The sequence below is a fragment of the Populus alba genome, chromosome 6, assembly GCF_005239225.2.
Source record: "Populus alba chromosome 6, ASM523922v2, whole genome shotgun sequence".
NCBI lineage: Eukaryota > Viridiplantae > Streptophyta > Magnoliopsida > Malpighiales > Salicaceae > Populus > Populus alba.
In genome coordinates, this window is record NC_133289.1 from 7,984,794 (window position 1) to 8,012,697 (window position 27,904).

The 27,904-nt window shown below is 33.8% G+C and overlaps 2 protein-coding genes across 3 annotated transcripts; both read left to right on the forward strand.

The window, feature by feature from the left end:
* The first annotated feature begins 1,019 nt into the window (after positions 1–1,019).
* Positions 1,020–12,966, forward strand: LOC118048390 (uncharacterized). Of its 2 annotated transcripts, none has more exons than XM_035058044.2 (18): positions 1,020–1,338; positions 1,554–1,738; positions 2,788–2,926; positions 4,270–4,421; positions 4,740–4,823; positions 4,919–4,981; positions 5,524–5,655; positions 5,745–5,954; positions 7,106–7,219; positions 8,195–8,244; positions 9,156–9,318; positions 9,436–9,573; positions 10,746–10,868; positions 10,961–11,059; positions 11,316–11,405; positions 11,545–11,629; positions 12,048–12,178; positions 12,365–12,966. In XM_035058044.2, exons 2-18 carry the CDS (start codon positions 1,610–1,612, stop codon positions 12,506–12,508), a joined length of 2,046 nt encoding a protein of 681 aa, XP_034913935.1. In that variant the 5' UTR covers positions 1,020–1,338; positions 1,554–1,609; the 3' UTR covers positions 12,509–12,966. The 2 variants fall into 2 exon arrangements, with proteins under 2 accessions (XP_034913935.1, XP_034913937.1); XM_035058046.2 differs by having other exon boundaries at positions 1,557–1,738.
* Positions 12,967–18,125: 5,159 nt separating this feature from the next.
* Positions 18,126–27,525, forward strand: LOC118048386 (protein DEFECTIVE IN EXINE FORMATION 1). Its single transcript, XM_035058037.2, has 13 exons — positions 18,126–18,452; positions 18,556–18,666; positions 18,764–18,846; positions 18,921–19,038; positions 19,128–19,288; positions 20,548–21,128; positions 21,246–21,316; positions 21,524–21,780; positions 22,549–22,730; positions 25,991–26,274; positions 26,365–26,482; positions 26,563–26,745; positions 26,836–27,525. The coding sequence occupies exons 1-13, from the start codon at positions 18,319–18,321 to the stop codon at positions 27,151–27,153; spliced, it is 2,601 nt and encodes an 866-aa protein (XP_034913928.1). The 5' UTR covers positions 18,126–18,318; the 3' UTR covers positions 27,154–27,525.
* Positions 27,526–27,904: the final 379 nt, after the last annotated feature.

Sequence of the window (27,904 nt, forward strand, 5' to 3'; positions counted from 1 at the left end):
GAATGTCGTTTCTATAATGAATGTATATCTTGTATTTAGTTTCTTTACTAGATTATTGGTTTGTGCGTTATGTTGTAGGTCAGATCAATTTTTTTAACATAAAAATAATAAAAGCGTTGCTAACATGTTTTCTAATAAAAAAATTAATAATGAACTCAAAATATAATGCATGTTGGACAACATTTGTTTTAAATATTGATACAATCACATATTGGATGACATTTTTTTTTTCAAATACTGAAATGATGATATATTGAATTGACTTAGATTAATCAGTTAAATCTACAACCCATGTAATGAGACCACGATAACTTTGTAGAAAATAAATCAAAATAAATTATAAAGGTTAATTCATGATTAACCCAATGTTGAAGGACATAATTGAAAAAAATATTAAATTAAAAAAACAACAAAAAAACTATCAAAGTCAACCTGAGTTAATTTGCTAAACCCACAGTTCAGATCATGTGATTATAATAATATCATAGAAAAAAAAAAAAATAAAAAAAAAAAAACTTAATTTCTAACCAATCCAACATTGAAAAATAGAGTTGAAAGATAAGATAGGAAAAAAAACAAAAAAAATACCAATTCAAGTTGACCAAGGCTAACTTCGTAAAAATCAAATAAAAATTTTTATTAAGCTCTATTTCTAATATTTTCAATGCTAAACATTGAAATTAAAAAAAAATTAAAATTATGAGATTAAAATAACTACATAAAATAAATTAAGAAAAATTATAAAATATACTTTTTAAAATAACATAATATTAAAAAATGAAAGTAAAACAAATTAAATTAAAAAAATATGTTATTAAAGGGTAAAATTAAAAAAAAACCTAAATAATAAAAAACACTATTTCATGAGTGTGGCAATCCTTTCATTTGTTAATTAATATTAATAATTAATATATAAGTTTTGTGTTTTTCCATTTAAGCACTGCTGAATAATAAAATAATCCCAGTATTTTTCTATTGATTTATCCCCTTGAATACTTTAGCTCCGATTCGTGAATTTCGTCTCTCTCTCTCTCTCTCTCTCTCTCTCTCTCTCTCTCTGATGTCTCCCTCGACATGGGTTTGATAATTAAATAAAAAAAAGAGAGAGAAAAACAAACACATCTTCACTTCGCCCTGTCTCTCTCTAAGCCAACAAACCCACCCCTCTCTTTCTCTCTAGGGTTTCGAACCCAAAAAAGATTTCAAGCGGAAACGTACGCATACAACTCCCGCTCCATAATTCTAGGGTTTTCATCGGCCGAGACTCTGTGCCACACCTACTTAACCTGCACTGTCTAGTTCTTTAGACCCTGATTTATCCTCGATTTCTTGATAATGGTGAGGTTCTGAACTCTTCTTCACTTCTCCCTTTCTACAAATCCTTTCCACTCTCTGATTTTATTATTTAGGGTGCAATCAGCTGGTTTAGAAAAAAAAAATTATAATTACTCAAAAGTAGTTAGGTACTTTTTTTTATTAGATTTTTGGTCAACCTCAAAACTTGATACTTAGTTTAATTGGTGATTTAATATGTTAATTTGGTTTTGCAACAGTAGGTGCTGCTGTTATAAGAAGAGAATTTGATATTTTTCATGCTGGTAAATGTTGAATGGTTGTTACCATGGATTTAAATGTGTCGCCGGTACCTGAAGGCGACGAAGATAATTCTGAAGGGCAAGTAGAAGAATACAGTGCTGCTGGTGAACGGTCAGAGTCTGCTGTCGAAACTGCCCGCAGGGTATTTCTAATTCTATTCTTGCTTTCTGTTTCCAGTATTTTGCATTAGAAGAATCGACTTTTGTTCCAAATTATGGCGTTACTTTGGTGAATGATAATAATCAGGAAAGATTTATCAGAGCTTTGCTATTCTGGAAGAATGAAATATATTGCTGTGATGTTTGTATCTGGTTTTTTTACATGACGGCTCTTTTTATGACTCCTAAGTGGTTTGGTTATATGTAAAGAATCATTCAGTAATCTGAACAGTCATTCCAACCTTGTGGCTGCTATATTTTATCAGGAAACAGGATTTGAAGTTGCCATCGCCGCATGGAACTTTGGCATTGGGCCCCAATTTGTTATATTATAGCAACTAGATAAAGTATTTTGATTGAATCTGGAGATCATTTTAAGATTTTACGAAGTTATAAATCATATTGGGTTTGTGCCATAGGATGTATTACTTTTCTGCTTCAGTTGTTGGAAGTCTTTAACAGTTGCAGGAACTTGAGGATGAGGATCTTATAATGTCATCAATTTATCACTTTTTCCTGGTTAATATACAAATGCAATTATGCAAGCACATTAGGAACAAAGGTGTGGAAATTTAGCTTCATTATGGATATAATGGCTGTTTAATCTTAAAGCTTGGCAGATGGAGAGAAGAGTGTAAAGCTAGTAAACTTAACAATTAAAGACTTGTTTGTGATCATCGAGTCCCAAAGGAAAATAATGACTATTCTGTAGCTATAGAGTGCACACAAAACTTCCCTTCAACTAACATGTTGTCATTACTATCTTTAGTGCTGTGAAATGGAATGCCTTGAAGTTTTTGAATACTGAAGCATAGGCACTCTCTATTTGATTGGGGTTAAATATTTTGAGTACCAACATATTTTGTGGACTTGTGTGTAAGATGACAGTATGTTTCCCTCCCTTGCTCATTCCCACATCTGGGTTCTCTTTTTTCCTTTTATGTTTTTTTGATGATTAATATAATGGCATTGGGGCATTTGTTTGTCTTCCATTTACATGCATGGTTGTTGATCTTATGTTCATCTTGATTAGGAACGTGAAGAAAGACGTAAGCGTTTGAGAAATGAATGCTCGGATGACAGACCTGTACATGTGTCTCAGCAACCAGTGCACGATCAATTCTTTCCATCTAAACACCATAAATCATATGATAAAAGCAAACTTCCTCCTGGTAAGTTTCTTGTCTAATTGCTCTATGCAGAAATGGTTTATGTGGCTTGCATTATGATGGTTTTAAATGGTGTTTACAGAAACCATTGTTCTATGGAATTAGTTATCTGTTAGAGGTGCATGATACTGCCTCACTACATTTCTGAATATCAATCTATTGTTGGATTGTTTGATGGTTAAATTCGTAACCTGGTGGATCTGGCTTGCTACTGAAAATGAAAAAAGGGCTATGAAACAAATGTCATTTTTCTTTTGATATTTTATAAGCAGTGGGGTATTTGTGGGCACCTTTAGGCCACCACAACTATTCCTCCATTGTTTGGGATTGGCCGCAGGATGAGAGTCTCGGAGAGCTTAATCATTAGCTCTTCACCAATTTTGATGTCCAAAATGTTTAGCAAGAAGGTGGTTTACATGCAACATTTGTAAGATTGCTCTTTAGTTACATGGTTGTTTAGAATCTTAGATGATAGGCATATTATTTACTTAGGAGTTTGGCTTTATTTCCTATCACAGTAGTATTGATTCAAGAATTCATTTTTTTCCTATTCAGTATTGGTTGCGTCGATTTTCCCCTTCAGGAATTCTTATTTCTATTTGGTTTAGTTTTGGCATCCATATAAGAGCACATCCTATGTTTAAACTGAACTTATTTAGTGATTGACAATTAGCTGTTGACTATTGAAAGAACTTGACATTTTCTTCCTGCTCTGATTTATCACTTACGTTTCTTTCTGTATCTCCTCCCTTACCATCTATTCCCATCCTACATTACCAAGGTAATAACAAGACCCTGCTGTGCTTTTTTTTTTTATTACTACTACAGACATTGATTTCTCAAAACCCAAAATTAATGAATTAAGTGTACTGGAGATGTTTATGCTTATGAGCTATTCCCTGGAAGTCGGTCATAGTTTTCTCTTATATTACTGTGGTGATTCCCTTGGCTGAGGACCCTTTGTCAATAAAACATATTTTTAGCCACAAATATTAGAAAACTAGTTGTCTTCTTGTATTGTTGATACTAGTGAATGGTTCTGCTGATGGGTATTTGGCATGGTAGTATTCCTCATTGCAAAGCTGCAGTAGGGGAGGATTGGATATTGTCTTTGTTAGCTTAAGAACTCAGAGAAGGGGGGAAAAGAGAATAAAAAGATATTATTGAATGGTTCTCTGAGCTGTGGTCTTCTTCCTTTATCCTTTTAACCCTTCACTATATCTCTAAGCATTTGATTAGTCTATGTTTCTGCAGTTTTTCATATGCTTTCCTTAGCTTAAGGACACTGTTTGTTTCATGTTAGGTATCATTACTTTCATTCAATAATTTGCTATCCATAACTGCAGGCTGGCTGGACTGTCCTGCATTTGGCCAGGAAATAAATTGTATTGTTCCTTCTAAGGTTCCACTCGGTGAAGCCTACAATGACTGCATTCCTCCTGGTCAAAGATACTCCTTTAAACAAGTCATTCATCAACAAAGAGTTTTAGGAAGGAAAGTAAGTACTTTGAACTTAAAAGTCATTTTTACCTCCTTTGCTTCCTAGTAAATCTCTTCTACTATCAGTGGGAAAACTAGTCATGACCACGCAATTAATTTCTCAATAACCTGGCATTTTCTGAATCATCTGTATCATCTATCTATAGAGCCAAATTAGAGGAAATGTTCCACAATTTAGCAGGGTTATGTTGCTACACAATTGAGGTTGCAATATTTGTAATTTGCTACCATAAGGAGTAATGAAGTATAAATTCTTCTCTGCAGGAAAAAAGAATATTATCTTGAATAATTCTAAGTTTATCAACTGATTTTTCAGCTTGGTCTGGTGATTGATTTGACAAATACTACTCGCTACTATTCAACAGTAGATTTGAAGAAAGAAGGTATCAAGCATGTCAAGGTGAATTGGCAATGACAATATTAATTTTCTTCGGTCTCTAATTTTATTGTAGAGTTGCTCACCTGATTATCAACTTCTTTTCTTTGATTTTCCAGATATATTGCAAGGGGCGTGATGCTGTACCAGAGAATACAGCTGTAAATACCTTTGTTTATGAGGTATGCTTCTTTTACAATACCTTCTCAGGTTTTTTTTTATGTTTTTTCCTCCCTCAGACCTTCTTGTAGCATATATGTTTTTTTTCCCAAAATTTGTGTGCTGCACAGGTCATTAGCTTGGTTTCATGGTAGTTTTTTAAGGTTTTATGTCTCTTTTATGCTATTAAGCTATCACTGTTTTGAACACAATGCCAGGATAGAGCATCATATATGAACCAAGAAGCTCATATGTGAGCACAAGTTTGCTTGTGAACATGCCATGTGCATGTGTGTGCTTGCATGCCTATGCCTCATATGTCCATATGTGCATATGTTGCAAGCAATGGTTGATTGTGATTCTTTCTTGTCACCAAGTCAAACCATCACCCTCTCCCTCCCTTCCCAACCAAACAGAATCAACAATACCCCAGTGAACTGGGGTATTTAGTGATCCATGTGAAGGCAGCATATCCTTATCTCAGGAACCATTCATACCTAAACACATAATGTTGAATGAGTGTAATATTGTACTCAACAGTCCTGCATGTACATCATTTTTTCAGGTCATGCAATTCCTCTTGCGTCAGAAACATACAAAGAAGTATATTCTTGTTCATTGTACACATGGACATAATCGTACAGGATATATGATAGCTCATTATTTAATGCGTTCACAACCAATGTCTGTCACTCAGGTAAGTTTCCAATGTCTCCTTTAACATGTATCTCAATTGGTTTTATTCTACAAGTCATTGTTTTGAAATTTCTTTTGCTAATTGCACAGGCAATAGAAATATTTGCTGAAGCACGTCCTCCAGGAATATACAAGCCAGATTATATTGATGCCTTGTACTCATTCTATCATGAAAGAAGGCCAAACACGGTTGTTTGCCCACCAACTCCAGAGTGGAAGAGGTCTTCTGAATTTGATCTCAATGGTGAGGCAGTGCCTGATGATGATGATGATGGTGGAGGTTCAGCTACTAGCGTGCATGTATGCAAATTCTTTGATGTAACATCTAGTTGTCATATTTTTTGTGGTGGCATGATATAAACTGTTGTTGTTGTGGAGAGTTGCTTTGCATGTATGTTGCTGTTTCTACCTGAGAACTGATTTTGGAACTATTGACTTCAGCATTAGGAGAACTATTATTATTTAGGCCCACAAAGAAAAATGCGGCAGCAGACATAGTGACAGATGTATTGTTGGTAATTGCTCAATTGTACTTGACTACATGTCAGTTTCAAACTCTCATTTGGAGTTGGTAACAAGTCAGGGAAAAAAGGGCCTTAGTGAGTATCCTAATATGTGAAAGTGACTCCAAAGCCTCTGTGCTGTGGAATATTTTTTCTTGCTTTGCTTGAGTCTTACTAGCATTTTAGAGTTAAATGACATGTCTTAGGTTTCAAGTTGCATGGGGATCTTTTTCTTTACTTCATGTGTTTTAACGGAGGATAGCTTTTATGCCTGCCCAAAGGACTCTTGAATCTAGTGAACATTTTAAAATGTAGTGCTTTTATAGTTAGAAGGTACTAGTTTGATGGGTTTTTTTTTTTTACATCAATAACATAATGGGTGCCTGATGATAGGTGAGTACATGTTATTCTTTTTTGCATGCTTAAAGTTAAGAAATGGCAATGGTACATGTTATTGAACTATTTCCCATAATTTTTCCATGTGGTTTTCTGTATGTTCTGGATCTAAATAGCAAGGATGATCATAATTTTTTAAAAGAGTTCTTTTTTATTCAATTTTTTTTTTCTTAAGAAAGCTCAGTTATTCTGTTTAGGAAGCTGTGAAGTGGATGTTCTTGCTCTATACTAACTTCATACTAGCAAGAGACCGATGCTGAGTTTAGGTTGAAAGCTTTGTTGTTAATTATTTTTAGTTTTCTGTTGGTGTTATTCTTCCTTTATAAGTCAAACATAAATGTTTCCAGCTGTAAAATGTGATCTAGATAATTTTTGAAATGAAATTTGTGGTGGTAGTTTATTGCTATAATAAGTTGATAGGGGATTCATGTCCTTTCCTTTTTCTTTTGCTTCATGAATTCAGAAGTAATGCCTCTCATTTAGCTTAAATTTCCGTAGAAAATTGCAGTGTCCTGTTTGTTTAGATTTTGCGCATGCCTTTTGTCATTTCAGGGCAATCATGAGATGGCTGTCATAATGACAAATGACGATGTTCTGGGGGATGAAATACCTAATGACCAGCTGGATGCTCTGCGGCAGTTTTGCTACCAAGCACTTAAGTTGAATGTAATATTTCTTTGCCTCTGTTCAAGCTTTGTTGTATGCTGCTGCTCGTTTATTTGTGATATCTTAGATTTGGTGTGGCACTCTTGTTGTTTTACTCCTCCAGTTACATGTATGCAAAAATGTATTGTCTTGTATTGTCTTGATCATGTCGTTCCAGAATTCATACAACCTTTTGTTTTTCCATTTCTTTCTTTGTTCCAAACCATTCTTTAAATTCAAACTCTTTGTTCTTTGTTCTTGATTGAGTTTCTTTATTCAATATTGAATTTAATTCACAGTTATGAATGAAACATAAGGGCTTTTATTGGAATCCCTATCCAGATGCTCAGTAATAGGTGTGCGAATTAGATTTATCTTCACATATAACTATCCTAACATTACATTTATGCATTCCTTTCTTTCTTTCTTTAACATAAGCCAACCATTTCTATCTTGGATTCAGTCAGATTTTAAAAACATTTTTAGAAACATCTATAAAGGAAAGCTGACTTATAACGATTACATGTATTACATATACCTAGTTTGATCCCACACTTCTAAAGAATCATTTTTTGTAAACTTCATCTTTTTTTTAAAAAAAAAAAAAATTAGCATTATCCCAAATGGATACAATCAGTCAAAATGGGTGAATTCCTTAGTCGAAATCATTGCATAGAAATATAAGTCTTTGGTTCTTCTAAGTTCATGTAATTTATCCTTTAGGGTCATCTTTGAATTTAATAAAACTGACTGAAATGGGATTCACTCTATTTTAGCTTTCTTTGTTTCACATCCTGCACTTCCTAGGTTTTATGTACAAATGCCATTAATTTTTTTTTTATGTTCACATAAAAAAGGTTCAAAATTTGATTGTGAATGTGTCCAGATCACAAGTGAAAAAATATGTTGTTCATAGCTTTTTAATTGTTAAAATCCTGAACTTGAAATGTCTTCATTCAGACTTTAGTTTGTAGTGACTTTTTTCTTAAATTTCAGGGAAGAGGAAATTCACAATTCCCAGGATCACACCCTGTTTCTCTCAGCAGGTTAAACTGCATTTTCTTCAATCATTGTTATTTTGTGTTGTTTGTTATGCTTTGGTATATGTATTACGTGGATGTGCTTCAGTTTGTTAAGGTAGGATTTCTACGACTTAGAATAAAGGTGCCTCAAGTTGCTAGTTCTTAAGCTATGATTTAGTTGTGCAAGGATATATATATATATATATATATATATATATATATATATATAAAACCCTAATATCTATGCCTATGGTTTAGGTTAAAAACTTGACCATCAAATATGATAATTTTCCATGGTAGCTATAAATCTTATAGTAATGAAGAAGCGAAGCTAGAATGTTGTAGAACAATTGAAGTCCTTGCATTACGATCAACAACTGAATAGGTTGCTGTCACTTGTATGTACTACAGCAAGAATAATATTGAGGGGAAATAGATAATGAACGATCATTCATAACTCGGTTCACTTCATATATAAGATATATTTTTGTTTGCTTCCACTTTGGAGTGGCTTGAATATGTATCTATCATGGTGGAAAAATGTCTAAAGATACTGATGCTATATGATATCTGACCTTTTCTTTAAAGGGGGTGGGCAGTGGGAACTGCAAAAGTGGGCCATGTAGACCTTTCCATGTGCTTAACTCAAAATGGCTTTTTATGTTGTGGTTGCGACAAGGAAATTTGTGTTTTTGTTGCTTTACCATGAATTTAGTGAAGCCTGAATTTTACAGCAGACTGATATTGAATTCAACAAATTTTTTTAATCTTTTTTGCCCTTTTCAAACTAGGAATTAATAGACATGGTTTTGTTCACGGGTCATTATAGTTTATTCCAATTCAGCTACAGTGCTCCTTGAGCTTATGGGCTGTTTAATCAATTTTCTTCTCAGTATCACTTCATAAGAATGGGATTTCAATTTTGTGGCATGCAGGGACAACTTACAGCTGTTAAGGCAGCGTTATTATTATGCAACATGGAAGGCTGATGGAACAAGATACATGATGTTAATTACAGTGGATGGGTGCTTTTTGATAGATAGGAATTTTAAATTCCGAAGGGTACAGATGAGATTTCCTTGTAGATACACCAATGAAGTATGTAACTATGCATTTCTTCTTCTAGGATGGTTTCTCGCTTCAAGACTCATCATTATAGTTGGCATCTTGTTCGGATGATCTTTGACATGACTCCTTGTGTCTTTTTTTGTCAAGGGTTCAGCTGATAAGATGCACCACTTTACATTACTTGATGGGGAGATGATTATTGATACTATGCCGGACTCACAGAAGCAGGAGAGAAGATACCTTATCTATGATATGATGGCAGTCAACCAAGTGCCTGTCATAGAGGTTAGATTTACAATGATATTTATGGAAATTAACATTATTTCTGCAGACAGAGTCATTTATTGTTTTGTTTTCATTCTTCCCTAAAGCAATGCACCATCACAGGCTTTTTGTGAGAGCTATTTATTTATGTATTTTAAGTCAAGTGCTGGGAGCAATATTTAGTTATCTAACGAGGGCTAAAATCAATCTTTGATCTAGTGGTGAACTACATGAAAAATGGTGTAATTTGTGGGGGCAGTGGGCAATGTGGACTAATCTCCCCACTTTGGATCTGCCCCTGGTGGTGCAACCCTGATTGATATTGTGCAATCATGAAGTGCATTCATGTGCCGTTTGCAGAAATGCTTAATTATTTATACCTTTCTGTGGCAACCTTTTGTCAGTGCATTCTTGAACATCATCCCCATCTTTGGCTTACTTTTGGAGATGCACTGATATTTGTAGATCCAATATGGTATAAAGATATAGGTTTACTTGCCTGAAATTTAGGGATGATTTGAGGGGGAGAGGATTTTTCTATTTGTGTATTTTAATTAAAATCAGCACTAAGCAGGGCTACATGAAGCTTTTCTTCAAAGCTGGCTGATGGAAATAGTTCTTACCCTGTTGCAGCTTTGTAATAAGCTTCGTTTTGTTTGGACTGGCTTAAAAAAATAAATGCAGACTTTTTTTATCCTATCTAGACTAATTGGGTCGGATCTCTTGAGTGCTGATGCTAATCATTTGCTACAAGTGTAACAAGTGATAGGAAGCAGGTTAATTAACTACGTGGGCCCCAATATGAGCTACCAAACAACAAGAAGAATAACTGGGAATGTGGAGAAAGCTGTTTGTATGTTAGTCCTTTGATAACTTTTTTTAATTGATCAGCAGATGTTTGGCAATTAATTTTGTTTGCCAGGAGTAAAAAGGAGGAGCAAATCATACTCAAATGGCCTTTTCTGTTTTTATTTGGAATGATCTCTTCTGAATTATGTTTTACTGATTTTCAGCTATATATTTTGAAGTATTTTGAGTAATTAGAATCATACATTTAGATGAATATGCTGTGCCTGTTTCAGAAATACATACCACAGTATACTGTATACCATCAATCTAATTAAATGCTTTTCCCCTAATGTTCTTCGTTCCGTCTACTGATTATGAGCTTCGTTGATCCAAAATTTCTGCAGCGGCCCTTTCATGAACGATGGAAGATGCTTGAAAGAGAAGTGATTGAGCCCCGAAATTCTGAACGCCAAAATATTTACCAGAGTCGAAATCCAAATTATAGATATGACCTGGAACCCTTCAGGGTATGAGAAGAAAATTTATTGAATTTGCAATATATGATGCTTTTCCTCTTTTATCTTATTACCTAATGATGTTTTTTTGAATTGTTTACCAGGTGAGAAGAAAGGATTTCTGGCTGCTTTCTACTGTTACCAAGGTCCTTAAGGAATTTATTCCAAGGCTTTCACATGATGCAGATGGCCTTATTTTTCAGGTGATTAGGATTGCTTGTGAACTTTTTGCACAACCCATCCACTGGAGATTTTCGTTCTAAAATATTTTTAGAATTTTTATCCAATATTGAAGCTCATGGTCAATGATCTAACAAATATCATGTACAATCACCACCTGAAAATTGTGTACATTACACCTCTTACATATCATACAGGGAAAGACTTGTCATGTCATATGCTTTTATAGTGTAATTATTCTGGTGTGAACAAGAGATTACTCATGATATTATGTGCCAGGGTTGGGATGATCCCTATGTTACTCGCACTCATGAAGGCCTTCTGAAGTGGAAATATCCTGAAATGAACTCAGTTGACTTTCTATTTGAGGTGTGTCTGTCAACCTTACCACCAACCTAGCTGTTTATCTTTGATGTTTTGGTGCTTTTCCATCTTCATCCCTTTACCTTATTGACTGGAAATTCTCATTTAATGTTTTCATCCTGATGTGAAAATACATTTGTTGCAGGTTGATGATGATGATCATCAGTTGCTTTATCTGCACGAGCGAGGGAAAAAGAAACTGATGGAAGGCCACCGAGTTTCCTTCAAAGGTTGGTGTGATTTTTCATGCCTCCAAACTTTCTTTTGATGTCATGTGTTTCATTCTACTATCAAAAATCATGAATATATGCAACCCTTGCATTAATACTGAAAACACTGGGATTTCAATTGATAACCTATTCCAGCTGTTGCTAATCATATACTTGGTCTTATGTTTTTGGATAGTGGTAGTTTGCCGTTCAGATTGGTAGTTGCTGTATCTCTTGTTAATGCAAGCAATTTGTATTGGTGTCTATTGCTTTGAGCTGAAATCCATTTTTCACATATTCCTGTATCTCTTCCTCCGGGCATGTTCCTGGCTCGCTATATGTTTAACTTTTTCTTCTTTTCTTTTTTCTTGTGTTTTTTTACTGGCTTTCCATTTTTTTTTTTTTTTCATTCTTGATCTCAAGACTTAAAAACTTGCAGATGCTCTAGATCCCTCTACATACTCTGGGAAGATAGTTGAGTGTTCTTGGGATTCAGAGGCACGTGTGTGGGTCTGTATGCGGATCCGGACTGATAAATCAACACCAAATGATTTCAACACCTACAAGAAGGTCTGTTCTATCACCTTTATATGCGATCATATCTGTACAGATGTATATATAAATTCTTATTTATGAATGTCTCATGTATTTGCCATGCTTTAACCTATATGCTAATATCATATCAATTTTACACTGATGCATTTGATGAATTCCTCAAGTGGACTAAATGAAGCTTCTTTCTGATGCACAACATAGGTGATGCGAAGCATCAATGACAATATAACAGAGGATGTGTTGTTGAATGAGATTTATGAGATCATTTGCCTGCCCATGTATGCTGATAGGATCAGGATTGAGAGTAAAGCTCAGCAGCATGCAAATGCAGCACGGCGCAGGTGATGGACAGAATGGTGAGTAGGCACTATGCTTAAAGTTGCTAGCAGAAGTAGAAGAACCCAATACTGGACCTTTGATGCTTGCTCGCTCTAGGTCTTTGCTGGTTTTACTTGGTTGAGGTTGGGTATGTACTGGAGCTTATCAACTAGAGAGGGTCACTGTGATGTTATGTAATTAGCTGTAGCTCTAATGGTAACCACCTAGTGGGTGCTGTGCTGGTGAGTTATATGATGCACGTAGTGCACTATGATAGTTTTCAGCATCAGACAGTCATAGTTGCCCAGATCAGGAGAATTAGGAAAATAGGATCGCCGTGTATATTCTTCTTTTTCTTTTTATGTAGTGATTAATAAGTTTTAAAAAGGTAGCCATTTTTTATTAGTAGAAACAAGTTCCCGGACATGGTTTTCACCTCTTCTCTTGATGTGAATATGTTTTGGAATGCGGCGATGGTTCTCTCACTTTGTGCTATTTTCCCCTTCATTTTGCTCTCTCCGAGCCTGAATGGTTGGCCGCAGTTATACCTTTGTGTTTTTGGTAGGGCAGCTGATGTCGCTGTGCTAAAACAAGACATGACAAGCAGCTGCCACTCATGACACTACCATATTGGGTCACGAGGACGATGGGCTGTCTTTCTGCCTCCCTCTCATCCCCGACCGAACCACAAATTTGGGGGGGCTATTTAGGTGATCAATGTTGGGAGGAGGATTCGGGAGATCATGCTGTTGGACGCCGCGATTGGGAGGACAAGCAAAACATCGGTTAGACATGAAAGCAGGATATATAGGAAATCAAAACTCAAACCACCCTTTACATAATCTAGTTAGAAAAAAGGGGTGGAAAGAAGGGAAATTATTAGAATTGAAAATTTAAGAGAAAAATCGCTAAAATTCACGTTTTTTAAAATATTTTATTTTCAGTTGACACTTTAACCGATTAAAATAAGTCGGATTGAAAAAGGAATTGCTTGAATGGGAAGACGCATGGATTTTCATCACCCTTTCCCGGCTATATGTTGTCCACTCACAAGGCCATTTGAGATGTGTCTTATATGCAGGGTTGTCTACTCCAACTGGGGACTGATTCATAAAGAGTTTGGATTACTGTTTTATTGATTAATTTAATAACAATAATTTTAACATAAAACCTAACTATCGTTAAATTTTAGATTCTATCTAATCAGGATGAATTGAACAACTATGCATATATGCCACTTTGTTCATCCTAGAATCTTTCAAGTGATATGAAATTTTCACAAACAAGAAAATTCCTTTAATTTTGTTAGAGATATACAAACCAAAACGATTGTAAAGTTGCAATCTCTTGATGTTATTGAAAATTTTTAAGAAAATCATTTTTACAGCGAAATTATCAACAATTTAGTTTTACACTAGTTAAGTACGGGGTTACATCACAGGTAAGATTTCAAGTTAATTTCTAAACCAAAAGAAGAAGATGTAAGTGTTGTGGGCGTGTTTTTAGTACCATAAGATTTTTTAATTGAGAATTGTAAAGTTAATGCTTGTGTTTAATAAAATAAATTGAAAAATATATCATACCAATAAATCATAAAAAAAAGAGAGGTGTTAACGCTAATTATATATATATATATATATATAATAATAAATAAAATAGCTTTATTATGTATGTGCTCTGTAAGAGGAAATATTGTGGATTCAAGCATTATCTTTTTTTTTTCAATAACTTATTTTTTAATTGATCCTTTATTAATTTGGAATTGAAGTTAATTGTCTGTTTTGTTTGGTTTGGTATCGGTTACTCATAGTGTCAAGAAAGAAAATCGGTTCTTAGTTGATGCTTAATTTAAAAAAAGTGAATTGAATCAAAACAATTAAAGTAACGACTTAATCTGAACACTGGACAAGTATTGATCACTTTTTTTCTTGCAGACACAAGAGATTGAATTGCACGGAAAAGGGAGAAATTCAACCTTTTTTTATATTTTGTTTTTCAATTTGATCCTTTTACATTGATTTTTTTATTATTAGAATTGATAGTTTTCTTCTTTCTTTTTTTCCAGTTGCCTATACATGCTTGTACATGGGGATCCCATGATGTGACAGAAAAATTCTAACATGCATTTAATGCTTAATTTTGGAAAATAAAATTTAATTTTATTGATTTAAAAAAATTAAGGTTTGATGGATCCAATTTGACACCAAAACAATTCCACAAACTAAAAAAATAGCATGACAAGCTTTTCAGTGCGTGCAACGCATATGCTAATATGTGTGAAGCTATCATACTCTAGCAGCACGTGAAACTTTGTCTAGTGGCATAACATTGTTGTTTGCGGTTAAGTTGAAAATGATGCACCAATCTCTTTTTAATGGTCTAACGTGGGTCGGTGATGGATTAGTTGTGAGACTCTAACAATCTTTTTTCTTCTTCTTCTCACTATTTTCTCTCTCCTTTAATCAGGATTCATGTTGGTTTTTAAAAAATAAAAGGTGTCCAATAATTTTGTTTTTGTATCAAATTTTACTTTTTATTACTATTTATTTTGTTTTGAATTATTTTTTGAATTGATTTTTGTTTTTAATTTTATCGCTTGACATTTAGTTTCATTTAAAAATTTATATCAAATTTGATCTTCATTTTTTTTTATTGATATTTGTTTTGTTTTGTTTTGAATCCTTTTCTTAATTGAGTTTTTTGTTACACCCCTTAACATTTGGTTTCATTTTATTTTTATGTCAAATTTGATCTTTATTTTTTTTATTGCTTTTTTTTTTGGAATCTTTTTTTGATTTATTTTATTTCATCCATAAGTATTTGGTTGATTGAGAAGTTATCATCATGAATTTTTTGAGTTTGCCTTTTAATAAGGTAATCTTGGCCTTGTGACCCAAGAAGATTAGCTCGAGTTGACTTTAATATATTTTTTTGAGTTTTCAAAATTGATTTTTTTTTTAATTTTATTCTTCAATATTGTATTAGCTGGGGATTGAGCTCTATTGTTTATTTCACTTTTCTTTTATAAGGTTAATTTGATCTCAAGACTTGGATTGTGAGCTTGAGTTAACTCAAGTCTTATTCTTTTATTGCATTTTTTAAAACATTGATTTCTTTTAAATTTCACATTTTAAAATTGGGATAAATTAAGAATTGAGCTTTGTAGTTAATTCAATTTGCTTTCTACAAATTTATCATGATCTCACGACCAAGTCACCGATTCGACAAATTGACTCAAGTGGACTAAGGTTTTTCTTTTTTAAAAAAAAATTATTTTTTCCTTCAACTTGGTCCTTCAACATTTGATTTACTAGGAATTGAACTTCAATTTTTTTTTTCATTTTGCTTTTTATAGTGTTATTTCATTCTTATATAATTTTGTTGTTTTATCAAATAAGATCACAAAGACCTTTTAAGAATATCAAGAGGATATCTTTTTATGATATTAACAAGCATTTATTTCTTTGCAGTTAACCATTGCTTTTTTTGTTATTTATCTCAATTTATTTACTGTTATTGTCTATTTTTTTAATCATATTATTAAATTAATTGAATTCATTGAACTTAGTCGAGTCAGTAATTTAAATCTTAGATTTTTCTTACTTCTTTAAAAATGCTAGTAATGCTTGAGCATGCTTAACATTAGGAATAATTTAGCCTAGTCGACAACATAACGAGAGATGCCTATGCACGTGCAAATATTTTATCTCATGCCATAACATGTTTTTTGGATTTTTTATGTAATTATATAATAATAAAATTTGATTTTTATAAGAAATGTAATAATTTAGATTCAGTATATAATATATATTTTTTAGTCTAAATTCTCCTTTTCTTGTTAATGTATTTTTTTTTAACAAAAAACATATATTTTTTAGCAATGTGTTTATTGTATAGAAATTGAAAGCAATTAAAATAATTATATATAAAAAAATCTCACTGATTTGAAATAAGGAGAAAATAAAAGTATTTTTTTTTAACCAAACCCCCTTTGTGCGTTCCTTTCACTTGACAAAATATCCTTTTTATTTGAAATATTGTTTTTAAATGGAAATTTATCATGATTTTAAAAGAAAATTTTAATAAAAAATAAACAAATCATGAATTGATAATTTTGATGCGAATTTATTTAAAATATAAGAATATAATTTTTTTAAAAAAATATATAAAAGGTTACAATAAAAAAAATAACAAAATATGTTTCATGGCATTGAATATTTATGGGTAAATATTCTAGAAAACTATGCATATTAAATTAAGTAAGAATGTAATTATTTTGAAAGTAGTATTTTCTATAAAAATGCTAAAATTATTTGAAAACATTTACTTAATAGAATAATTATCTATATATCATTTAAATTAAATTATTTATAAAATAAAAAAAAACAATAAAAAAATTGAATGGCCATTATAAAAAGGAGGGTAAGTCACATGTGAGCTAGAAGAATAGGCCAGCACGTCTAAGCCATAATAAAAAAAGCCCAAGCATGCATGCCCAGTATTTTTTTTTTCTTAAATGACAAGCAGCAATCAACCACCCCTATTTTTTTTAATTGAAATAGCAGCGTGTTGCTTGCTTGAAAAAATGACGCATTGTGTTTTTTCAACTTTTGTTGGTTATTAGAGGTGAGTCTAGTTATTAAAAAATCAAGATTCAAATTTTTATTCCCATACCTAGTTTTTGGTTTCCTTTTTCACCCAATAGTGTGAGAAAAAAAAATATTGTGAACCTCTAAAACTTAATTTTCAACAACAAAATATATTTTAATCAGCTTAAAAATTTAAAACCAAATCAAAATTTAAATTTCATTGAGTTCCAATCTATTTTTTTCAAGTATCATTATAGGTAAAAATCACTTCTATTAAGTTTTTTTTTAATACTAAATCCATAGACGTCAATATCAAAGTTATTGGTGGTCGAGAGCTAGCTCTCTCTTTAATGATTCCGATAATTTTTTCTTTTTTCACTCAATCTTCAAGGATTGAAACATAAATAAAATTTAGGATCAAATCATAATAACGTGGAGAGTAGGGATGGGATGTGAAAAAATTGAAACTTGAGGGACCAAATATAACTTTTGCCCACCCTTTGTGGGAAAGAGCTGTGTTTCCTCCTTTATGTCAATCTTGGTCCTCCATCTTTATTTTTAACAAAAAGCTAAAACTCTGTTTCGAATTTAATGCTAGACAATTTAATGAAGCATCAATAAGAAAAATTAAAAACAAAATTCAGCACATAAAACCTTGAAAACATAACTTCAAGATATGAAATTGAAAAGAATAAAGTTCCGATAATCGAATTATAAACTGTGCAAAACTACATGGATCAAGATGTAAGAAAGTGAAAAAATAATAGTGAATTAACAGTAAAATGGAGTGCGTGCAGTGGTTTTTGAACAGTTAAATGCTCATCTAGTTGTTTCTGGTTAATTGTCGCTTTTCTCCTTTCACTATATTTGAGCTACAGAGTGGAGAACAACTTTCCGCCCTTTATTTTAAAAAAGCAAAAAATAAAATACTCTTATCGACACTGTAGTAACGTAGCCGGGAGCATAAAAAATCAGATGACCCCCAATCCTCTTAATTAAATTAAATACTACCTGCATGTAATAATAATAATAATAATAATAATAATAACACAACAAAAAAACAAAAGGGGCATTTCGAAAATAAACATTTAAATCTACTCTTCTCTTCTTCATCCTGAAAACTCATTGGATCCCAACCATAGAAGGAACCCTAACCAGGGCAAGGCGCAGGGTTTATCAATTCCTCATTTCTGCATTCTGTTAAATCCAGAAATCGTACATTCATTGAAAAACCAAAAACACGATCACATGGAACCCTCAGCGCTTAGGGTTCTCTTGGTCTGCTTCTTATTATTCACCTCTTCCATCCATGGAGAGGAATCCAACAAGAGTAAATTTCGAGACCGAGAAGCTACCGATGATGCCCTTGGTTACCCTCACCTGTGAGTTCACATTTCAATCCTTTTCTTTTTAATGAATTCTGCTAAACTGATGATAGATAGATATACATATAATTTTGGTTAATTTGAATTCCTATGTGTTTAGAGATGAGGATGCTTTGTTGAATACGCGGTGCCCTAGAAATTTAGAGCTGAGGTGGCAAACTGAAGTGAGCTCTAGCGTTTACGCTACTCCGTTGATCGCCGATATCAATAGGTGATAAAAACAACTCCCATCATTTTATTATTTATTTACTTTATCTTTTAAATTATTATTTGGATTTTAATGTTAGTTTGTGTGCATTTGTTTTTAGTGATGGAAAACTTGATATAGTGGTTCCATCTTTTGTTCACTATCTTGAAGTTCTAGAAGGTTCCGATGGAGACAAAATGCCAGGTAAAGTTTCGTTTATCTTGGATTGGATCACTTTGATGCTGTGAATAGGAGTTAAACTGCAACATTTTCATCAGGTTGGCCTGCATTTCACCAGTCAACAGTGCACGCAAGTCCTCTCCTGTATGATATTGACAAGGACGGTGTGAGGGAGATTGCTTTGGCTACCTACAATGGAGAAGTTCTCTTTTTCAGGCATGTTTGTACTAATGCTATGTTAATGGCTTAGGAAATTTTGTTTTGGTGTGCTCGAGCTCACTTGTCATTTATGTTTTCTATTCTAGGGTGTCAGGATACATGATGACTGATAAACTGGAAGTCCCTCGTAGGAGAGTTAAAAAGAATTGGTATGTGGGTCTGGATCTGGATCCTGTGGATCGTTCTCATCCAGATGTTCACGATGACCAACTTGTCATGGAGGCTTCTGAGAAGAAATCCGAGTCTCGTAAGTTAAATGTTGGACTCATAACAGTTTGTACCACTGGTGCTGCTTGTTTTATTTGCTTTAGCATCAATCTTTTAATGGTCATCTGAGTAAGCTGCCTGCGGTCCCTGTTTTCTTTATCTTTTGAAGCTTTGCTCAGCTGGTCTGATCTTCCTTTATGTTTTATATATATATATATATATATATATATATATATATATATATATATATGGCACAGAGTCCATTCAAATCTTTCAAGGGGGGAGTGTGAGGGTTTATGGATGTGGGAAGGGCTGCTCCCCATTGCATGGCTAAAAACCCTACGGAATCTTGAAATGTACCTAAAGAAATGAGACAGTGTAGAATCACACTTCATGATTAATTAGAACTAAGACATTACATTCCATTTGTCTACAGGCACATTTGGTAACCTAGAATGATGGATAGGGAATCTGAATGCAAATGAGTGGCGTTAACGTGCATGGTGTGAAGAACTAGGAAGGAGATTAGAGCTACATGACATCAATAATAAATTTGACTTTATGATGGTAATGACAGCCTTAGGGAATAGGGGTATTGACCTTTAGGGTTGGGGTGGGGTAGGGGTGGTGGGAGTGGATGTTACGAGTGTAGTGGTGTGGATGTGTTATTGGCCTTGGTTTTAAAACCTGGATCCTGTCAGTGGTTATAAAATATGGAAGAATGTCTTTTCATTTCTTCTCTACTTTGCATGCCCATTTTACTATTGTGTACCTAGCACCAGGGATGTGAATGAATGAACTTTCCTATCTATTCTCATTGCTAGTCTTTATTCCAAGTTGACAAACAGGCCCCCCTTAAGGATGACAGTACTGAAGATGCTGAAATCATAATTGTACCAATTATGCTCTTATTAATTTGGAGGGCAAAGACAAAACATAATCACATCGTTCAATCCAGTAGTAATCTAAGCATAGGAGGAACTAGAAAGCAGCAAAATATGGGTGATAATCTCCAATGTCTTCAACAGTTTTCCAAGCTTCAATTGGCTCCTTATACACATTTAGGCCTGGATGCATATTGTGCTGCCATTTCTTGTATTGATTTTTATTTGAGCTTGGTTCAGGAGTGCAAGCAGAATATCAATTTTTCTTTTTCAAGGAAATTCTAACATCTATATGATAACCTGAACCCTGTCCAGGTGTATTTGAGCCTGATCTGGCATTATATGATGGAAAAAATCCAAGGAACTTCGAGAAACTGACTTTGTTTAGTAAATGTTGACTGTTTTTAATTTGCAGACACAACTGGAATTACACATCAAAATACACCTGAAACAGACCCTTTGATTTCTACATCAACAGAGAATAGTCATCCAGCAAATGCATCCAGTGAGACTGAAAAGAAACTGAATGAGAATCAAATGGAACCAATTATCAAACTGCCCTTGCATGTGGATAACTCTTCTCTAGGTGCCAGGTCAAATGGAACCGATAAAGCTGAGAGTGGAACCAGTAATGCACATAATGGAACCAATACAGTAGATAAGGGAACCAATAATGCAGAAAATAGAACAAACACTGGGAGAAGGCTTCTCGAAGATGACAATTCAAAGGGTTCACAGGAAGGTGGCTCAGAATCTAAAGAGAATGACCATGAAAATGTTCATGCAGCAACTGTTGAAAATGATGAAGGGTTAGAAGCAGATGCTGATTCGTCTTTCGAGTTATTCCGTGATAGTGATGAATTAACCGATGAGTACAGTTATGACTACAATGATTACGTAGACGAATCCATGTGGGGAGATGAGGAATGGACAGAAGGGCAACATGAGAAATTGGAGGATTATGTGAATATTGACTCACATATCTTGTGCACACCTGTGAGTCTAAAACCTAATAGCAGTAATGCATTGCAATAGATGAATTTTGTTCACAGATGCAAGTAAGATGTAGTTATAGCAATCAGATGACATTTTTCTCTCTCTTGTTTTCATCAGGTGATAGCTGACATTGATAATGATGGAGTAGCTGAAATGATTGTTGCAGTTTCATATTTCTTTGATAACGAGTGAGTTCTCTTGATGGTGTCACCACTGTATATTTTCCGTATTCTTATATTGTGAAAATCAGATATTAATGTGCACTGGTTTTTAAAATGAACTTTAGCAACCTAATTGAATATTGGAACAATGACCAGCCTATCGCTCTCAGTCAATGAAGTAATGTTGATTTTCAGTCAATGAAGTCCATGCAAATGGTTTTATTTGATTGACAGGTATTATGACAATCCAGAGCATTTGAAAGAACTCGGTGATATAGATGTTGGGAAATATGTTGCCAGTTCTATTGTTGTATTCAACCTTGATACAAAGCTAGTTAAGTGGACCAGAGAACTAGATTTAAGTACAAATACTGCAAACTACCGTGCGTATATATACTCTTCACCTTCAGTGGTTGATTTGGATGGTGATGGGAATTTGGACATTCTTGTTGGGACTTCATTTGGCTTGTTCTATGTCCTGGATCATCACGGTAAACTCAAGTTTGTATCCTTCATTTTCTTTATCATTTCCTCTTTGTATCATGTCATCCTATCTTCAACTAAATGAGCTTTCATGGATTTTTTATTTTTATCTTCCAGCTTTATCAGCTATGTTATTCTTCATACAAAATCACTTGAGTACAAATTTTCATGTGATCTTTTCCTGTTCTAAATACAACATAGGAATTGGCATCCAAACTCTCGTATCATGCCTATTTTACTCTGGAATGGCTTGTGCAACTCTCTTAGCTTCATATGCATTTTATGATCATTTTCACTTTTTTTCTGGTTGCTGAGTTGGAATGTGGTTGTTCAAATGATACATTCTTTTACTTGTCACTACATGGATCAATTTATTATTGTTTTCCTGTTTTAGAATTCTCTGAGGGAATTCAAAGTGGTTTGAAAGATGAACGAGAAAAATTTGTCTTATCAACACTCTTTGCTTTTCAATTTAAATGCATGCAATCCAACTATTAATCTGTGCAGTATCTAGAGAACTATTAAATTTTACCTGATATTTTTTTTAGAATGACATGAAAAAGGAAATTTCTGATGTTTTTACTTTTGAGTTACATGCCTTACAATTTTTACAAATCAAAATCTGATGTATTTACTTTTGAGCTTCATGCCTTTCAAACAAAATAATGTTTATGCAGAAATCTGAGAGTATTTTTTTCCATTTTAACTGGCTTATCAAGTGTGGTGTTCCAATTCTCCAAATGAAGTTAGAATCTAAAGTTCCGTCTTTTATTCAGGAAATATTAGGGAAAAATTCCCTCTTGAAATGGCTGAAATTCAAGGTGCTGTAGTTGCAGCTGATATCAATGATGATGGGAAAATTGAACTAGTGACCACTGATGTACATGGAAATGTTGCTGCGTGGACATCACAAGGAAAAGAAATTTGGGAAAGAAACCTTAAGAGTCTTATTCCCCAGGTCAGTTGGATCTCTATTTCTTACTTTCTTCTTCTTATGATGATGCCTGTATGAATTAAGTATGATCTCCTATATGTGATGTCCACCAACTGTATTTCATAGTTAATATTGGTCTACTGGTGGTACAATTGTAAGATTGAGCAATGGGTGCTTCATTGCTTGATCTGGAAGGGGTCTTGTCTTGTTCTAGATTTAGATTCTTGCAAAATCTGACACAAGTAAGGTACTTTGTTTCCACATATTACTTGTATAGAAACGCACAAAATCACTGAAGAAATTGTTATTGTATTATGGGTGTAACTGTGCAAAAACAAGTGTCATGATGCTTTATTACTTGCAGTAGAGGATGTGAAATTCTAGAGCAATAGAAACTTCATTCCTTATCTTGTAGAAGCAAGTCATGCTTGTACAGGAATTTGTCATTCAATGCAAAAATTATGATTCTAATATTATTTGCATGGAGGATATGCTTGTTTGTCTCTCCTTTTTGTGTATGAGCATTGTCTAATATTATTCTAAAATTATGATTCTAAAATCATGCTTGTACAATATAGATTGGAGTGGGTGTAGGGGTGGTGGTGGCAATCATGCTTTTGACCTTAGACTCGGCACAAGAAAAAAAAAAAAATCACTCGGCACAAGAAAAAAAAAAATCAAACATTGTCTATACTCTGTAGATGGCATGGGCATATCTTTCTGTACTTGGAGTAGGTTTTGAACCCAAGAACTTGCCCCTCTTCTTTTGGAGAGCACTGCTAGGCATGACAACCATCAATATAATGGTCATGTCTACATATATACATGTAATTACATATCTTAGGATGATACTTTTTGTGTTTACAACAGTTTGATTGTGAAACTACAAACTGAATCCCAGCTTGTCTACGATCTTCATTTAAATTGACATGACATGTAGTGTGAATACAAGCCAAGGTTCTCAAGCCCTAAGGTTACAAACCTAAGCTGTAAAGAAATTTAGAGAAAACTCTGCTAATTTATAAAATCCGAATAATAATCTAAATCTCAGTCTCAAAATAAATTAGACATCCTTATTTATACTAGTTATAGACCTAAAATCCTTTATAGGAAAAGATTTCTAATTAAAACTTACTTAACTAATATAATCCATCTAGCATTGGGATTTCTAAATAGTAAATAATAATTAAACTAAAATCCCTAATTTAAATAGGAAAAAGAATCAAAATACAACAAGGTAAATAAAGACATTCCCTCATAGTAACTTCTAAGCCTTATTTGAAGGTCTTTTCGATCTTCGATCATCATGAAATTTTAATTTAATAGGAAACAAGGTTTTTGGAATCTTCTGTTAAAATTTTAGCTCGAATCAACAGTCAGATTAAAAATCATGCTTGATTTACCATGGACTCTTAAACTTTTCAAAACCTAAGAATCTTAACCATTAATGACAATGCAATGAACATTATTATGCCAAGAATAATGAAGAAATTTCTCTACGTTAGTCCCCTCTACTTCCAAAAAACTTGTCCTCGAGTTATTTGTCAATAATTGAACTCTTCCACTTCAAATAAACAAACACTTTGAACATAGCATTGTAGCAGACACGTTCACGAAGTAGCATGTCTTTGACTTGTGAACTCCAAAATTTAATTTATGATGTGTGTATGCTAAAGAAAAATCCATATTTAATGTTAATACTTTATGTTCCTATGGAGTCTGCTTGTAGTTCATTTCCACATTCTTTTACTTCAAACTTGAGTTCATCATCGTCAATGACCTCTAATACTTCAACCTTTGAATCTAAAAGAACTTAAAGAAAATCTTTCATAATATCTTTAGAAGAATTGTCAGAAATTATCATGTCCTTCATTTCCTTGTTTGCGAGATCTCCAGAATCACTACAAGATACTAATTTATGAGCTTTCTAGATTTATTCTTCACCATTAGTAGATGAAACATCAACAAGTAGAGTAGTATTTGTAGTAATGTTGTTGTCTCTGTTGTGATGTTGAAACCGTCTACTTTAAAGATGACATCTCCTCTCTAATTTCTTTCCTTGCTATTTTAGAAGATTGAATAAAAGACAAATAATAACAATCGAATTGCTTATCTATTCTATATAAAATCTCTTCATATAAAATCTCTTCATAATCATCCTTAATAAATTCCAAAATTAATGATTGTCTCAAATCTTGTCAAGATGAGATTAAAAGCATACCAATACGAGTTCTAAAGTCTAGAAATTCAAACCACCATAAGAAAGTTTGTGTGCAACAAGTCTTATCTTTTGATGATAAGGAACCTTGTTGAAATAAAAGTAAGCTTCCAACTCTGTCAATCATTTAATAAATCTTTTGCTTTTTTTTTTTAAATCTCCCATCATAGAATGGAATCTCATAAAATTCAGGAATAGGTTCGGACTTTGGCCTGCCTTGAGGGTAAGTCTCTAGGCAAATTCCTCTCATCTTTTTCATGATCCCTATTTGTGCCTCCCATCAATCGAATGATATGTTCTAAATTAGTCAATATTGCCATAATTGTTTGCTCAAAACAATCTAGTTTCTGTGATTGGTTCCTTGCGCTGCCTTCTGAGCCCTCAGATGACCTCCACTCCTGCATCGCAGAATGGGTTGCTATTGTCTATGTCCATCAAATAGACCAACTGCTCTAATACTAATTGACACGGCGTATAACGTTGATACAAGCTAGAGTTCTTAAGCCCTAAGGTTATAAATCTAAGTTGTAGAGAAATGTAGAGAAAACTTTATAGTATTTTATAAAATAGTCTGAAACTCAATATCAAAATAAATTAGACATCCTTATTCTAGTTGTAGACCTAAAACCTTTTATAGAAAAAGATTTCTAATTAAAACATGCACAACTAATATAACATCTGCCATTAGGATCTCTAAATAGTAAAATATTAATTAAAATAAAAGTCCTAATCTAAACAGAAAAAAGGATCCAAATACAAGGTAAATAAAGATAATCCTGCACAGGAACTTCCGAGCTATATTTGAAGAAACCTAAAAATTTTAACCATTAATGAAACAATGTAATAAACATTATTATGCCAAGAATAATGAAGAAATTTCCCCAATTCATAAATGAAGATTTTAGCAAAAAAGTGCTCGAGTGTTTGATGATAAAGTGATATGATGAGACTATTTGATTCTTGGAATGCATGCAAACTTGTGTGCTATCTTCCTTCGTTTAAATAAGATTTAATTGCATGTGTGTTTGATGATGAGTGATCTAACATAGATTGCGACATTCCTCAGGGTCCAACTGTAGGTGATGTTGATGGGGATGGTCATACTGATATTGTAGTTCCTACACTATCAGGGAACATATACGTTCTTAGTGGCAAGGATGGTTCTATTGTTCGGCCTTACCCATATAGAACTCACGGGAGAGTGATGAATCAAGTTCTTCTCGTTGACTTGAGTAAACGTGGAGAGAAAAGCAAGGGACTCACACTTGTTACAACATCATTTGATGGTTATTTGTACCTTATAGATGGACCAACTTCTTGTGCTGATGTTGTTGATATTGGTGAAACTTCGTAAGATATGCTTGTATCCTTTTAAGTTTTGACTCTTCAATTTATTTATTGCACTATGTGATTTATCCAAATTATGTCTCTCTTGCTCAGATACAGCATGGTCTTGGCAGATAATGTTGATGGTGGAGATGATCTAGATCTCATAGTCTCAACAATGAATGGGAATGTCTTTTGCTTTTCAACTCCTGTTCCACATCACCCTCTCAAGGCATGATAGTTGTGAATCTATATTTGTGGTGACTTGTATGTTTTATGCTTTAAGTATTAAGCATATTGTGCAATTCTCAGGCTTGGAGATCTTCTAATCAAGGAAGAAACAACGTGGTGAACCGCTACAACCGTGAAGGGGTTTATGTTACACCTTCATCAAGAAGTTTTCGTGATGAGGAGGGGAAGAGCTTCTGGGTGGAATTTGAGATTGTAGACAAGTATAGATTCCCATCTGGGTCTCAAGCACCTTATAATGTCACTGTAAGTTGCTTCTTGTGCATTTAAATTATGGTTTTCAACAGCAATCCAAAGAGCTCCTTAAAATTCCAATTTTCATTTGGAACAATGCAGACAACCCTTTTAGTTCCCGGCAATTATCAAGGTGAGAGACGAATAAAGCAAAGCCAAATCTTTGACCGTCCAGGAAATTATCGGGTAAAACTTCCAACAGTTGGAGTGAGGACTACTGGAACTGTTTTGGTGGAGATTGTTGATAAGAACGGACTCTATTTCTCAGATGACTTCTCCCTTACATTTCACATGCATTACTATAAACTGCTGAAGTGGCTCCTAGTCCTCCCAATGCTTGGAATGTTTTGTGTGCTTGTCATCCTTCGTCCACAAGAGGCCATGCCCTTACCATCATTTTCAAGGAATACTGACTTGTGATAATCATCTTCCTCTCAATACCTGTAATGTGCCAAGTTGACCAAAGGGGATGATAGTTTCAGCCGAACAAAGGCCAGAAACTAATGGTGGCCGAGAAAAAAAAAATTCATGACCATGAAAAAAGTCTTGGCGGCAGATATCACAGGTTTTTGGCTATGTTGAATATCAAAGGAAGTGATTTTGGTCTTTAGGGTGTTGGAACTTGTAACATACTTGAACTGAGTTAGTGAATTGAATTTTTTACACCAAAACCTGGAGAATGAAAAAAAATGTTCTCTTCAAAATCAGATACGAGTTCTGAAGGGTCAGGTCACGATCCTTGAGGGAATCAATAGATTATTTACTTTTGAAGCTCCCTAGGTAATCGCTTTATTCTCCTTCGGCATTGTATTTCGTATCAGTTAACTGCATTGCATTACGAGGGGTCGGAACATGCTGCCCATTATCCTGTTTTATCGTGTTTACGGTGGTATTTAGCCCGCGATTTTTCATTTCCTTTGCCAAGCAGTAAACAAAATGAATCGCGGTGCTAGGATGCGAGTCCTTTACACGATGTGAACTAATGCTAGCCTGCATTCCCAACCATCACCAATGTTGGTGGTTAAGAAAATATTGACCAAACTGGATTAGCTAGCCACTTAGGCAGCGAGGAAGATGATTAATTTAGGCAACCAACAAAACAATGGGTGTTGATAGAAGATCGACTAGAAGCTCATCTTCAATATTGGCCACTGATGATGACGGTGGTGAA

Coding starts and splice junctions, on each gene's coding strand:
- LOC118048390 (XM_035058044.2), top strand. CDS start 1,610: ATGGTTGTTACCATGGATTTAAATGTGTCGCCGGTACCTGAAGGCGAC. Junction 4,422..4,739: donor AAAGAGTTTTAGGAAGGAAA/GTAAGTACTTTG, acceptor CTGATTTTTCAG/CTTGGTCTGGTGATTGATTT. Junction 11,060..11,315: donor CAGATGGCCTTATTTTTCAG/GTGATTAGGATT, acceptor ATTATGTGCCAG/GGTTGGGATGATCCCTATGT.
- LOC118048386 (XM_035058037.2), top strand. CDS start 18,319: ATGGAACCCTCAGCGCTTAGGGTTCTCTTGGTCTGCTTCTTATTATTC. Junction 18,453..18,555: donor GCCCTTGGTTACCCTCACCT/GTGAGTTCACAT, acceptor CTATGTGTTTAG/AGATGAGGATGCTTTGTTGA. Junction 26,746..26,835: donor AAGCACCTTATAATGTCACT/GTAAGTTGCTTC, acceptor GGAACAATGCAG/ACAACCCTTTTAGTTCCCGG.